This window comes from Sphaeramia orbicularis, chromosome 10, assembly GCF_902148855.1.
Source record: "Sphaeramia orbicularis chromosome 10, fSphaOr1.1, whole genome shotgun sequence".
NCBI classification, from domain to species: Eukaryota; Metazoa; Chordata; class Actinopteri; order Kurtiformes; family Apogonidae; genus Sphaeramia; species Sphaeramia orbicularis.
The window spans coordinates 52,314,002-52,328,222 of NC_043966.1; the positions used below are offsets into that span (position 1 = coordinate 52,314,002).

Below are 14,221 nucleotides of genomic sequence, written 5' to 3' on the forward strand. Positions count from 1 at the left end.
TTTTGTTTTTTTCCCACTCAATTTTTTTTTTCAAAACTTTATTTACATAATGCCATATACAAATAGATCAACAGAACATGGAAAAAACATAATACTCAAGGTGAGAAAGGAAGAAATTAAACATAAATACACAGATAAGTAAGTAATTTAAATAAAAGTAAAAGAATAAACAAAAAGGGGGAAAAAAATAAAATAAAAATTAACGACTTAAATTTGTTACATCAGGCATTAGTTTTCACAGCTTTAGAGTTTGTGCAAAAGTTAAGAGTGTCCAAGTAGGATTTTAAGTAGGACTGAAAGACCACAAAGCTGGGTTTGTGTTTGGCACATTTGCTTGCATGCACATGAAATTTTGCTAATAACGAAATGAGATTAAGAATAAACAGTTTCTTAACAGGCAGATCATTAATAAAGAAACCAAATAAAATATATTCAGTTTTGAAGTTTAGAGAAATATCCAGTTTTCTATTTAAAAAAAGACTGATATTACACCAAAAAGATTGGCCCTTAGGTGACCCCCCCCCCCATATGAACACACACTTTTGAGTTGTCCGCATCCATCCACCAACATCAGACCCTCTACTATCACACATGCTGTGTCTGTTGTGTGTATTTGTGTGTGTTCACTCTGCCTGTGTGTTGTGTTGCGTTCAGGTTCTGGCCTGCCCTGGACTCTGCTCTGCGTTCTGCAGCCTGTACCAGAGGGGTTCAGGTCCGGCTGATGGTCAGCTGCTGGGAACACTCCAGTGCCTCCATGTTCATCTTCCTCCAGTCTCTGGTGGTCCTCAACAGACCTCCTCTGAGCTGTGACATTGAAGTGGTACGTTCTATTTCCTGAACAGAGAACCACAGGGCACTAAATGGAGTGCTGAAGCCCTCAACTCATTTATTCATTTTTTTTTTCTGTACAGAAAGTGTTCACGGTGCCTTCAACAGCAGAGCAGAAGAAGATCCCCTACGCACGAGTCAATCATGCCAAGTACATGGTCACAGATCGAGTACTCTATATAGGTAAACTTGATCATCACAGTCCACTGGGGTGGCTTCAGTTTCATTTTCTCCTGCTTTATCTTCAGTATTCACATTGTTTAGCTGATGAAGATGAAACTGATGAAGTTTCTTAGATGAAACATTTTTAAGAACAAAAAAAAAAAAACAGTCCAATTGAACTTGAACACAAACTGTGGATGAACGATGAACTGGACAAATGAGAACTTACACAGAAAACTACCAAACCAAAGATGAAATCATTAAAGGTGTGGGAGACTTTCATGACCAGTTTTTCCTCAGATCTGTCCATCCTCAGTCATATCCTCAGTATCATGAATCGGTTCGTCTGTCTGTCATTACTCACCTGAATCTCTTCCCTCATGGTGAACAGTTTCCAGAAACAAACCATGTGTTTACAAACAGAGCTGGGAGGGAACTCGGGCATCTGAGGAATTTTGTCACGACATGCATTGTGGGAAGCGAAGGCTCGGCGGCGCGAGCGTATGATATTATATGGATGAAACTAACACGATGCGGAAACGGCTGGAGGAGTATGCATAGAGGGAAGGGAGCTCCTGCTGTTTCCACGTCATGTCTTAAGCAGCTGCCGCTGCCCAGAACACACTCTCAGCTTCCAAAACCATTCATGAATTCCTGTTAAACCTCCACAGACTGTATCCCCCACTGAATTCATCTGTTATGGTTTCATTAAGATTTCTTCAAACACAAAATAACCATGTGTTGTCATTTTTCCTTGGTGCATCAGCTGATAGTTTACATCATAACTCTGTTAGCTTAGGTCTGTTGTTAGACTGAAACAGCCACAGAAAAACCACAGATCACCTCCATTTTCTGTACCGTTTGTGTTGTCAATAACTGCACTAAAAATCTGTTTGGAATCCAACAAAGGTCAGAACTGTCACAGTTTAGTCCGAACGGTGGATCAACCTGGGATAATAACATCACACAATAACTATACCTTCATAAGCCTCAGAATCAAACTCACCCATTCAGAAGAAAGGCAGGAATCCTGGTATTTCCTTCTAAATGCAGCTCTAGTGACTAGATGTTTTCCTGCCGTACTTTGTGCTGATGTGTGTTTCCTGTGTCCACAGGCACATCCAACTGGTCTGAGACCTACTTCACACAGACTGCAGGTGTGGGTCTGGTTGTGAACCAGACGGGTTCTGATGTCCGAGCGGGCCAGCAGACCCTGCAGAGCCAAGCAGAGGAGCTGTTCCTGCGAGACTGGACGTCCCAGTACTCCGGTCCGCTGACTGTGGACCAGCAGCACGTCTGCTCTCACCGCTCACTCTGACACCGCTGTCATCCAAACCTGCCATGTTGAACATTAGCGTCTGCTTCTCCTGCTACTTGAATTGGAACTGAATCTGCTTTCTGCACTATGTTTACTACAGTTTTCTGTATATAGGAGCTTTTTTAAGTTGAGTTGAATGTGTTATTTTTATACTCTGTAATTTTCTGACTTCTTATAAGGGTCCTATGCTGTGTACAATTAATTTTATGCCTGGAGCATTGTGTATATTTCCGCTAAAGGTGCAAAGCGTTAATGCAGGGAATCCCAGGTTTCCAAAGAGAAGCATGAGGCAGTAGTTCGTGGAGGCTGTCCGCAGCGCTGTACATCCACGTCTTATACTGTCAGTTCTAGGTTGATGTAAATACTAGTCAAATCTGGATGTGCATGTTTGGTAGTGCGATAATTCCTACTTTTACATTTCTGTTTCTGTTCTATTTCTGTGTTCACATCTCATTGTTCCTGTGGTGTTGCTTTTGTTTCCCTCGTTCTTCCTTTGTACCCAGTGTTTGCTTGAACCTGTCCTTGTCAGCTCATTGAAAACGCTGCTTAAACAGTTTTAACTGTTCAACAATAGGACCTCCCAGAGATTTAACAAGCCTTTGGTGAATTCCTGCCAAACGGATGGATGTACTGAGCAAATAAAAGCTGTGCCGTGGTTGGTCATCTCAGAGCTTCTGTAGCCGGCAGCTACAGCTATGAAATAAAGATTAGTGTTCAGTGAGTAGACTGTATTTTCATTATTATTGCAATATGAAAACAAGATGAACCACTCAGTCAGCCTGTAAGTATTTGAACACTCAGATGAAGTCACATTAACTAGTGTCAGTTTGACCAGGACTCCAAGGGTTTTTGTTGCAAGTCAAATGGAAAACTGAACAATGCATCATCCAACAGACACATACATGAAGCTGACTGTCAAATCAAATAAAGTTTAATTCAAAACTGCAACAAACTGGAGGGGCTGGAAACAGGAATTACAAGTAAATGTTTCCTTATTTCAGTGTTTGTTATTATTTATGACACAGGTGTCAAACATGTGGCCCATGGGCCAAAACCGGCCCACCAAAGGCCCCAATCCGGCCCATGGGATGAATTTGTGAAAGGCAAAAATTAGACACAAGATATTAACAATGAAGGATGTATAGACAAATATGATCTAAAGTGGATCAGACCAGTAAAAGAATATCATAACTTACAATGAAAACCTCAAATTTTCTGTTTGATTCAGTGTAAAAAGGTAAAATTACATGAAAATGTTTATCAAATCAAATTTTATTTATATAGCGCCAAATCATAACAAAAGTTATCTCATGACACTTTACATATAGAGTTGGTCCAAACCAGACTCTAAGCCAATTTACAGAAACCCAACAGAACCCTCCAGGAGCAAACACAACATTTACATTTACAAACTATCCTTTTACAAAAAAAATGTGAATAAGCTGAACAAATATGAAAAACCTGGTGTGTCTTAAGAAAAATAAGTGCAATTTTACCAATATTCTGCTTGTTAATAAATGTTTTGGGCATTTGTAATTTTGACACAAGTTGTAATGCACACGTTTAACACGTATGCACACAGAGGCATAATAGTGTTAAAATTGCACTTATTTTTCTTAAGACATTTCAGGTCATTCATGGTATACAGATTTTAAAGGAAAGTTTGAAGATGTAAACATTTTACCGGCCTGTTTCAGATCATATTGGGTTGAATGTGGAACTGAACTAAAATGAGTTTGACGCCCCTGATTTATGACATGTAGCCAATCACATAGTGCTGTGGGCGGGACATACAGAACTGCAAATAGATTTAAGTGATTAATGATATGATCAAAATCTACTATAGTATCATTATTTCCTTTTACATAAACAATGAAAATGTGTGAGAATATACTGTATTTATATATGTATACACATATATATATATATATATATATATACACACACACACACATATATATATATATGGATCCAATCAACCAGTAACACATGGCTACATTTCATGTTCAACAGTTTCTGTCATGTAATCAGAGTAACTTATATGCATGTATTATACAGATTTGAGAAAGTATTTATGAGCCCTTTAACATTATGTACAACAAAATTTGGGGAGATAAAAGTTTAAGGTGAAAAATGTCAAATTACTTCTCAGTAACACGTGATCTTGAAATGGACATCAATTTTTCAAGCTTTACGCAAACATTCAAAACATGCGGTTCTCGACAGAAATTGCTATCAAGTAGTAGGGCAAAATGTTTTAGATATTATGTTCAACTATGATGAAAATACATTTTGGAGTAAAATATTGAAAAGTCTGTTTTATTGACATGACAGTGTGGTAACATGTGGACAGTTTGCCATAGTAACACTTGGAGGACTCTTACCATTGTATGCATCAAACAAAATGTTGACTTATTTTTGAAAACAACAAACCAGATATCATCACAATGGTTTATTTAATGTATTTAAGACTAACACAGTGGTATTTACAACTTGTGGTGGTTCATACTGATATAGGTACATTACAAATAAAGAGTCATTTCTCTGTAACAGTTCACAGTCTTAAGAAATGTGACAGACTGAATACATTTTCAGATTTTTTAGATTTTAATTTTTAGCGTCAAATTTGAGCTATATTTTTAAGTGAGATGTGGCAAAGGTGTAAAAAGTACAATCGATAAAATCAGTTGTAACTTTTTTTTTCTACAAGTGGTATTTTACAAAGGATAACAGTTTCATAAAATAGAGATCTTTAGCTCAAAAATGAGCCCATGTGATAAATGATGTGTGCAAATGTACGTTTTCATGTTGATGTTCACTTTCATGTGATCAGACCCACTTACAAATAAACAAAGCATGATTCTGGAGTCATCAGCTGTAATCTATGACCACAGTGAAGTCATCTACCAACACTCCAGCTTTAGGGTTTTGTGTCTTTATTTTACATTGCAGATATTTTCTTTGACATCACAGTTTATTTAGATCATGTCAAACACTAAAACAACAACAACAAATAACTTCTACGTTTGGAGGACGTGGGTCCACCTGATGCACGTTCCTCTCCTCAGCTCGGCTGACCTCACAGTCGTCCAGTTTGAATTCTGGCTGTTCTGAACTCAGTCCAGTTCATCCAACAGATGCTCAAAGCTCTCAGTCTTTCTCCACACCGTACGGGAACAGATGAGTGGCAGTTGTTGTGACCTCTCTAAGCGCTGGTTGGTTCCAGGTCCTTTCCTGTCTGTGTGTACAGGGTTAAAGGACACACAGCGGTTCAATGTGGCACAAAGGAATGTGTGAGCTCCTCCTCCTCATTCCATAGAGAGCTGGACGCTGTCCGTCTGACCCAGCACCTGCTGCTGCTGCTGCTGCTGCTGCTGCTGCTGCTGCTGCTCAAACTTCCGGGCTAAAAGAAAAGAAACCGTATAAAGATGGTTTATGCAAATGGACAAACTAATCCCACACTGTGAAAACACTCCACTACAGGGAAAAGCTGTACAACTGGGAACTATACGTAAACTAGTGTTCAGAGAACGCAAACCTCCGCCAAGCACCCGAACAGTGTGCATGAGTGGATCACTATTTCTGTTTAAATTCAACAGTTTCCAGGTTGTTCCATACAGCAGAAAAAGCTGAAGCTTGGTACCAGTCATGTGTCTGTCCAATTATATTCAATTCACATCAATATTTGTTTAGTTCTAATTTTAAATGTGTGGTAAATGGGATTTTCAATGTTCAATGTAAATGTCCACAGAGTCCACATTCCACAGTGGATGTGGACGATTTTGTGCCAGATACAAGATATTGTTCTGAGCTACAGGTGGATCCAATTGGAGGATAATCAGAGTCGTTTTGAAATTTTTATGAATTTTGGAAAATTGCTCACTGATGACAGATGGAAAACTGTAGATGTTGTGACCTTGCTGTGACCTTGAACTTTGGCCTATTGGGACCAAAATGTACTGGGTTGGTCCCAGGGCCTAGGCCTATCTGTGGGGAAGATTTGGGAAAGATGGGTGGAATAGTTTGCCTGTAAAGTTGCTAACAAACAAACAAACACACAAAGCAAAGTGATCACAATACCTCCTGGTGGAGGTTAAAAAAAAATAAGGTCCTGTTCAAATGCTCACATTCTGTTAGTTCATAACTAATGTCACAACATCAAATCTAAACAAAAAAGAAAAACAAAAATGAACCTCCACAGCGGAGGTTCTCACAGCCACCTGACAGCAGCAGCTGCTACAGACACGACATGGAAACGGCAGGAGCTCCCTTCCTTCTGTGCCGATTCCTCCAGCCGTATCCGCGTCATGTTTGTTTCATCCATATAATATCATATGATCACGCTGCCGCTGTCAGGTGGCTGCACAAACCTCCATTTCCCACAATGCACATCACAACAAAATTCCTCAGACGCCCGAGTTCCCTCCTGGCTCTGTTTGTAAACACATGGTTTGTTTGTGGTGGATGGAACTAAGAAACTGTTCACTGTGATGGAAGAGATTCAGGTGAGTAATGACAGACAGACGAACAGGTTCATGATACTGAGGATATGACTGAGGATGGACAGATCTGACGAAAAATTGGTCACGAAAGTCTCCTGCACCTTTAAGTACTCGTATCGGTACTCGGCATCGGCAAGTACTCAAATGTAAGTACTTGTACTCAGTCTGGAAAAAAGTGGTGTGGGTGCATCCCTAATCAGGTCCATTGTGAGCTCCGGTGCCTCTTACCCAGAGAGTACATCTCCAGCTGCTGCCGCAGACGGACCTTCTGCAGGCTGTCGTAGAAGTTGGGCTCTGGGTTGGTGCCGACGGTTGGAGGCAGGGCGAAGATACGCATGATCTTCCTCTTGTTTCTTATAGAGACGGAAAATCAGATTTGAAAGGAACACAGCGAGAATGAACCACAAGTCATTATCAGTTAGATTAACGTGAATATGAGGATTAAATGCAAACCAGTCCATAAAATACATTTACAGAAGACACTATGCGAGTCGGTTTCTGCCACTTTGATGGAAAACAGTTCTTCAGTCAAAATATTGACTTGGGATCTCAATGGAAAATCCTACTGAGAAAAAACACTAATATTTTATCTCCAATTTTTGACTTAGTAATTTTCCATTTAAAGCATTTAAAACTACCCAAAGTTCCCAAAGTGCTGTACGAAGCCTGCAGATACAAATGCAAGATGTGCTAAAACTAGTAAAATAAGAACAAATACAAGATAGACTCAAACTGATAGACATGGACACACAATAATAGGATAAATAGCACCTAAAACACAACCAGACGATAAAACAAATAAAAGTCACACACTTGTGTTAAAGCCAGTGCAAATAGATGCGTCTTTAAAGGAGACTGTGCACACATGATGTTGGGGCAGAACAGTTCAGAGCTTTGGACCGAGCACAGAAAAGGCTGTGTGGGCTTTTTGTCTTCAGACAAGTTTATGGTACGTCTTAAATCAGCCAATTCATCAAAGTTTATTATTTTGATAACACTTTCCATTATTCTGAGACACTGAGTCATTACTGTGAATTTCTATGTCGAAGGTACAAGATCATATTAGTTTAAGATGTTAAGTCATCATTTTGAAAATATCGGTTCTGCAATATATCACGATATTTCATTTCACGATACTGTATCGATATTTAAAAGTACTGTATCGATAGTTTTAGGTATTTATTCAAATGCAGATACTGTAGGGGTTCATTTTTGTTTTTCTTTATTGTTTATATCTTATGTATTATTATTTAACACTGTTTTATTAAATAATGGTTATTTGAAGCATCCTACAAGCACTTTTTACTGTCTGAGAGGCAGATGTTGGTTCCTTTGTTGCAATTGCACAAAAATCCTGTTCTGATGTTAGTTGTGAACTAATAGAATCTGAACATGTGAACAGGATCTGAAACTGGAATGTCTGTAAAACAGAATTTCAGTTGAACCCAGGATCATTTTGTGATACATTAGATCCTGTTGAGATTAAATAAAAATGTGTTTAGTATTTGTGCAGATTTCTGGTGTAATTCAGTTCTTCAAGGAAATAATCCTTTTAAAAAACTGAAACAAACAAAAAAATTGCTTTTTTAACAGTATCATGATAAATTGTGATCCTAGTATTGTGGTTTGTATCGTATCTCCAGTTTGTTGCAGGTACACAGTCCTACATGTCAGTCATGTCCCTTTGTTTTAGCATCTGCTGTTTTCTGTGAATGTTCTTCCTCTCTCTCTCTCTTCCATCTTTCCTCCGCAGTCACAGCTGCTCTCATATATTCAGGATCAGACCGTCTGTCTGTCTGTCTGCCTGTGTGTGTGTGTGTGTGTGTGTGTGTGTGTGTGTGTGTGTGTGTGTGTGTGTGTGTGTGTGTGTGTGTGCTGGATGTCCTCTTACTTCCGGGCGTACATGAGCAGGCCGAAGCTGACCAGGATCACCAGCAGGTACACATTGGTGGCTTCGTTCCAGGCTTCATGGACGGAGTAGTCTAAGGCCTCCGGTTCGTTCCCCAACATCCCGTGAGCCCCCATCGAACCAGAACCGGAACCAGAACCGGAACCAGAGCCCACACCTTCAGCCCTTCTGTTCAGAGCGGTCCAATTCAGTGATGTTGAATTCGCTCCTGTTAAGCTAATGGACGCAGCTGAGCGGTGTAAACATCACGACGTCACTTCCGCCGTCTTCCTTCTACATTTCCGGAAACGGGTTACTTCCGGGTCTCAGTGCTGCCCCCTGCTGTTCGGTTCAGCGCTTTGGCTGAAAGTCAGTGGAAACCCTCAGACTGTGCACAGTGTGGACTACAGAGGTTTCACTTTCACACTGTTTTCTGACTGTTTCTGACTTTTACTGATTTTTTTTTTTTTCAGACTGTTTTCAGACTTTTTCTGTTTTCAGATTTTTTTCAGATTTTTTCCTTGACTGTTTTCTAACTTTCTCTGACTTTTTCTGACTGTTTTCTGACTTTTTTTTTTTTTTTTTTTTTACTGTTTTCGGACTTTCTCTGACAGTTGTCTGACTTTTTCTGACTTTTCCCAGACTGTTTTCTGACTTTTTTTTTTTATTGTTTCCTGACTTCTTCTGATTTTTCTGACTATTTTCTGACTTTCTCTGACTTTTCTGTCTGTTTTCTGACTGTTTCTGACTTTTACTGATTTTTTTTTTTTTTTTCAGACTGTTTTCAGACTTTTTCTGACTGTTTTCAGATTTTTTTCAGATTTTTTCCTTGACTGTTTTCTAACTTTCTCTGACTTTTTCTGACTGTTTTCTGACTTTTTTTTTTTTTTTTTTTTTTTTACTGTTTTCGGACTTTCTCTGACAGTTGTCTGACTTTTTCTGACTTTTCCCAGACTGTTTTCTGACTTTTTTTTTTCTTTCCTGACTTCTTCTGATTTTTCTGACTATTTTCTGACTTTCTCTGACTTTTCTGTCTGTTTTCTGACTGTTTCTGACTTTTACTGATTTTTTTTTTTTTTTTTCAGACTGTTTTCAGACTTTTTCTGACTGTTTTCAGATTTTTTTCAGATTTTTTCCTTGACTGTTTTCTAACTTTCTCTGACTTTTTCTGACTGTTTTCTGACTTTTTTTTTTTTTTTTTTTTTTTTTTACTGTTTTCGGACTTTCTCTGACAGTTGTCTGACTTTTTCTGACTTTTCCCAGACTGTTTTCTGACTTTTTTTTTTCTTTCCTGACTTCTTCTGATTTTTCTGACTATTTTCTGACTTTCTCTGACTTTTCTGTCTGTTTTCGGACTTTTTCAGACTTTTTTTCTGACTCTTTTCTGACTTTATTTGACTTTTCTTTTTTCTGTCTTTCTTTCTTCTTTTTTTTTGACCCGCCACCACCCCCCCTCTTCGGGGGACAAGTTTATTATTTATTACAGCTTATACTTAACAAGTGACCAGTAACAATTTCAAGTTTATACTCCTATTGACCTACATTCCTTGCTAGTATATATGTACAGGGGTTGGACAAAATAATGGAAACACCTTAAAAAATCAACAAAATATAATTTAATATTGTGTAGGTCCGCCTTTTGCAGCAATTACAGCCTCAATTCTCCAAGGTATTGATTCATACAACTTGTGAATTGTTTCCAAAGGAATTTGAAGCCATTCTTCAGTTAGAATACCCTCCAACTCTTTTAGAGACGATGGCGGTGGAAATCGACGTCTTACTTGAATCTCTAAAACTGACCATAAATGCTCAATAATGTTGAGGTCTGGGGACTGTGCCGGCCATACGAGATGCTCAACTTCATTAGAATGTTCCTCATGCCATTCTTTAACAATTCTAGCTGTATGGATTGGGGCATTATCATCTTGAGGTGAAGGTGTTTCCATTATTTTGTCCAACCCCTGTACATAGAGGGAGGGGTTCATATAAACAAAAGTGCACAGGGACAAGACTTAACAAAGTGGCAGATTGGCACATGACAGTGGTACAGAACGAACATAAAACAAGACCGTAGGATGGGACAGACATAAGACGAGGTGTGTGATTCCCTTTGTTTCCCATGTGGAGAAGTGAATGGGTTTATTTTGTAGAGTGAAAGTTGGGTTGTGCCAGAGTGGGCTGAACTTATTTGGTGCAAGTGATGACTTTTTGATTCGATTTATTTTCCACCAGGCTGTCAGGGTTGTGGAGACAGTGTTAATCTTACAGATGTTAGATTTACTAATAGATTGTGGGAGGAAGGGGAGATCTGCAGTGGAGATGTTTTTACACTGATACTGTTCTATTTCAAGCCAAGGGGAACTGTGGTTCTGTTTGTGGATCCATTTAGCTAAATACTGGAGTTGATTGGCAAGGAAATAGTGTAGAAAGTTTGGAGCCTCAAGTCCACCATGTGTTTTTTTATTTTGCAGAGTTGATAGTGAAATTCTGGGTTTTTTATTTTTCCAATAGAATTGTGTTGTTATTGTGTTAAGTGTTCTGAACCAATTGTCTGTGGGAGTGGTAGGGATCATAGAGAAGAGGTAGTTCATCTGAGGTAAGGTTTTCATTTTTACTGCTGCAATTCTTCCAATAAGTGTGAGTGAGAGTTTTGTCCAGCATTTATGGTTGTCTTCAATTTTTTTTAGGAGGGGGGTGTAATTGAGAGTAAAAAGCTCTGACAGTCTGGAGGAAATATTCATGCCCAGATATTTAATGTTGGCTGTTTGTAGGGGGAGTGAAGAAACCTGACTTCCAGAATCCCAAGCATCATCAGAGAGGGGTAAAACTGTTGATTTTTTCCAGTTAATGGTATAAATGAGAGATTTCTGAGAATTTGTTGATGATATTGAAGGTTTCTTGGAGGGATGTACGTGGATTCTGTAGGTACAGTAGTAAATCATCTGCATATAAGATGATTTTGTGTTGCGTGTCCATAACCTGTATTCTTTGAATGATGTTGTTTTGGCGTATTGCTGCTGCGAGGGGTTCGATGAAAATAGCAAAAAGGGAGGGTGAGAGTGGGCATCCTTGTCTGGTTCCCCGGTGCAGTGTGAAACTTGGTGAAGTGATTCTGTTAGTAGTAACTGTGGCCCTGGGTGATGAATATAGTGTCTTAATCCAGTGTATGAACGACTCTCCAAACCCAAATTTATGGAGGGTGCTGAATAAAAAGAGCCAGTTTACCTTATCAAAGGCTTTTTCTGTGTCGAGGGATACAATGATAGTTTTTTGTTGGGTTTGTTGTGATATATTGATAAGATTGAAAAGTCTGCGGACATTGTCTGTGGCACGTCTATTTTTTATGAAGCCTGTCTGATCTTGGTGAATAAGAGTGGGGGTAACGCTAATGCTTTAGTTATAATTTTCAAGTCTGTGTTAATTAGTGAAAGCAGGCGGTAACTAGATGGTTGGGTGGGGTCTTTACTGGGCTTTAACGGTATTGTCATGGCGGCGGTGTTCGTATGTGTGGGTATGGTTGAAGTGGCTTTGATCTCTGTGATTACTCTTTGGAACAGTGGTGATAAAATGTCCCAAAAAAGTCTGTAAAATTCAGCTGGTAGTCCATCTGGTCCAGGAGATTTATTATGAGGTATCTTATTTAGAGCAGACGTAAGTTCATTGAGGGTGAGTGGTGCGTCTAAAAACGCCACTTGTTCTTTATGTCATTTTGGGAGATCTAATTTGTTAAAGAATTCCTCAGTGTCGGAGTATGTGGGTTGTTGAGGTGAGGAGTATAGGTCACTGTAAAATTTCTGGAATATGTTGTTTATTTCTTTTGGGTTATCTGACTTTTCTGACTGTTTTTGGACTTTTTCTGACTGTTGTCAGACTTTCTCTGACTGTTTTCAGACTGTTTTTGGACTTTTTCTGACTGTTTTCAGATTTTTTCAGACTTTCTCTGACTTTTTCAGACTGTTTTCTGACTTTATTTTTTCTGACTGTTTTTGGACTTTCTCTGATTTTTCAGACTGTTTTCTGACTTTATTTTTTCTGACTGTTTTTGGACTTTCTCTGACTTTTTCCTGACTAATTTCTGATGTTTTCTGACTGTTTTCTAAATTTCTCTTACTTTCTCTGACTGTTTTCTGACTTTTTGGGACTGTTTTTGGACTATTTTCTGACTGGTTTCTGACTTTTTCTGACTTTTCCAGATTGTTTTCTGACTTTTTTTTATTGTTTCCTGACTTCTTCTGATTTTTTTCCTGACTTTTTTCTGACTGTTTTTGGACTTTTTATGATTTTTTTTTCTGACTGTTTTCTGACTGTTTTCTGACTTTATCTGACTTTTCTGACTGTTTTTGGACTTTTTCTGACTGTTTTCAGACTTTCTCTGACTGTTTTCAGACTTTTTCTGATTTTTTGGGGCTGTTTTTGGACTATTTTCTGACTGTTTAATGATTTTTTTGGACTGTTTTCTGTCTTTCTCTTACTTTCTCTGACTTTCTCTGACTGTTTTCTGACTTTTTCAGATTTTGTCTGACTGCTGGAACAATTCCTGGACGTTTTGCTTTTCAAGTGTCTAAAACCCCTTGCAGATGCTAAGTTCATAGCTGGTGGAGTGATGTTTTATTATTTGTTTTACACTTGGATTTTAACCTAGTGTCTGCATTTTATTCTGTTTTATTGGTTGGTTGTATTTTTTATTTGCAGTGTAATGTTTAACTGCCAGTACATGGAGCCTACTGCAATGAATTCCAACTGACTTTGTTGACATGGTCACAAAGTATTGAGTCTTAATCTAAATCTCTTTTTTTTTTCTTTCTATCTCTAATGCTTTTATCAACAATTAACCAAAACTTTAACAGAGAAGCAAATAAATAACAAAAACAAAAACTGAACTACAGCATGCCAAATATTTTTGTATCTATCAAGTAATTACATACAATATAATATACATATAATGTACAATGTCTCTCCAGAGACTGGAAGTCTAAAGATTTTTGTTTTCAACTTCAAACAAACCTTTTTTATTAAAATGGTATTCACTTAAAAGACACAGAAATGGTATGAAATCATCAGATCCAGTCTCATTCATACCTTTTGTAACAGGGACCAGGACCTGGTCACTTTCCAGAATCCATGAAATTTGATTCAAAAAGTTAAGAACGTGAGTACAAGCACAAATTAAATGAGACAAATAAAGAATATAAATGGGTTTAAATTTATGTATAAATTCATTATATGGACAGTAACTGGATCAAATTTTGTATTAACTTCTATTTTTTTTTAAAGGTCTTAAAGTATTGGTTAAATGTTAGTATTTTAAAGTATAAAGACAAAAAATTCTACCAGTCATTCCAAATATTTCTGCCAATGAGGAATGTGAAGAACTTCCCAATAAGAAGTTAGGACACCAGCTGTGGCACATCTGATGTGAATGTTATTTCACAAACCGTCCTCTAGAGCCTGTCTGCCACTCACCAGTTTGTGCATCTGACTCAGAAATGATACAAAAGTGATGCTTTAACGAGTGACAGCAGC

The 14,221-nt window shown here is 38.2% G+C and overlaps 2 protein-coding genes across 3 annotated transcripts in view; one reads left to right on the forward strand and one right to left on the reverse strand.

Annotated features, from left to right (window-relative positions):
- Nucleotides 1-3,027, forward strand: part of pld7 (phospholipase D family, member 7) — a 33,578-nt gene extending 30,551 nt beyond the window's left edge. For both annotated transcript variants that reach the window (XM_030145537.1, XM_030145538.1), the window contains 3 exons: nt 655-820; nt 912-1,011; nt 2,106-3,027. In XM_030145537.1, the coding sequence (XP_030001397.1) occupies nt 655-820; nt 912-1,011; nt 2,106-2,308 (469 nt within the window). In that variant the 3' untranslated portion in view covers nt 2,309-3,027. The remainder of the gene's footprint in view (nt 1-654; nt 821-911; nt 1,012-2,105) is intronic.
- A 2,242-nt stretch (nt 3,028-5,269) lies between these two features.
- On the reverse strand, nt 5,270-8,955 carry smim19 (small integral membrane protein 19). The gene is made up of 3 exons (XM_030145548.1): nt 8,702-8,955; nt 7,039-7,163; nt 5,270-5,711 (listed from the first exon to the last, which is right to left on the reverse strand). The coding sequence occupies exons 1-3, from the start codon at nt 8,833-8,835 to the stop codon at nt 5,617-5,619; spliced, it is 354 nt and encodes a 117-aa protein (XP_030001408.1). The 5' UTR covers nt 8,836-8,955; the 3' UTR covers nt 5,270-5,616.
- Between the last annotated feature and the right edge of the window lie 5,266 nt (nt 8,956-14,221).

What these genes read in the sequence shown, in the direction of transcription:
- smim19 (XM_030145548.1), bottom strand. Translation starts at nt 8,835, where the DNA reads ATGGGGGCTCACGGGATGTTGGGGAACGAACCGGAGGCCTTAGACTAC. An exon ending in CTGCTCATGTACGCCCGGAA is followed by an intron (nt 7,164 to 8,701) that starts GTAAGAGGACAT and finishes CGTCTCTATAAG; the next exon opens with AAACAAGAGGAAGATCATGC. An exon ending in GCTGGAGATGTACTCTCTGG is followed by an intron (nt 5,712 to 7,038) that starts GTAAGAGGCACC and finishes CTTTTCTTTTAG; the next exon opens with CCCGGAAGTTTGAGCAGCAG.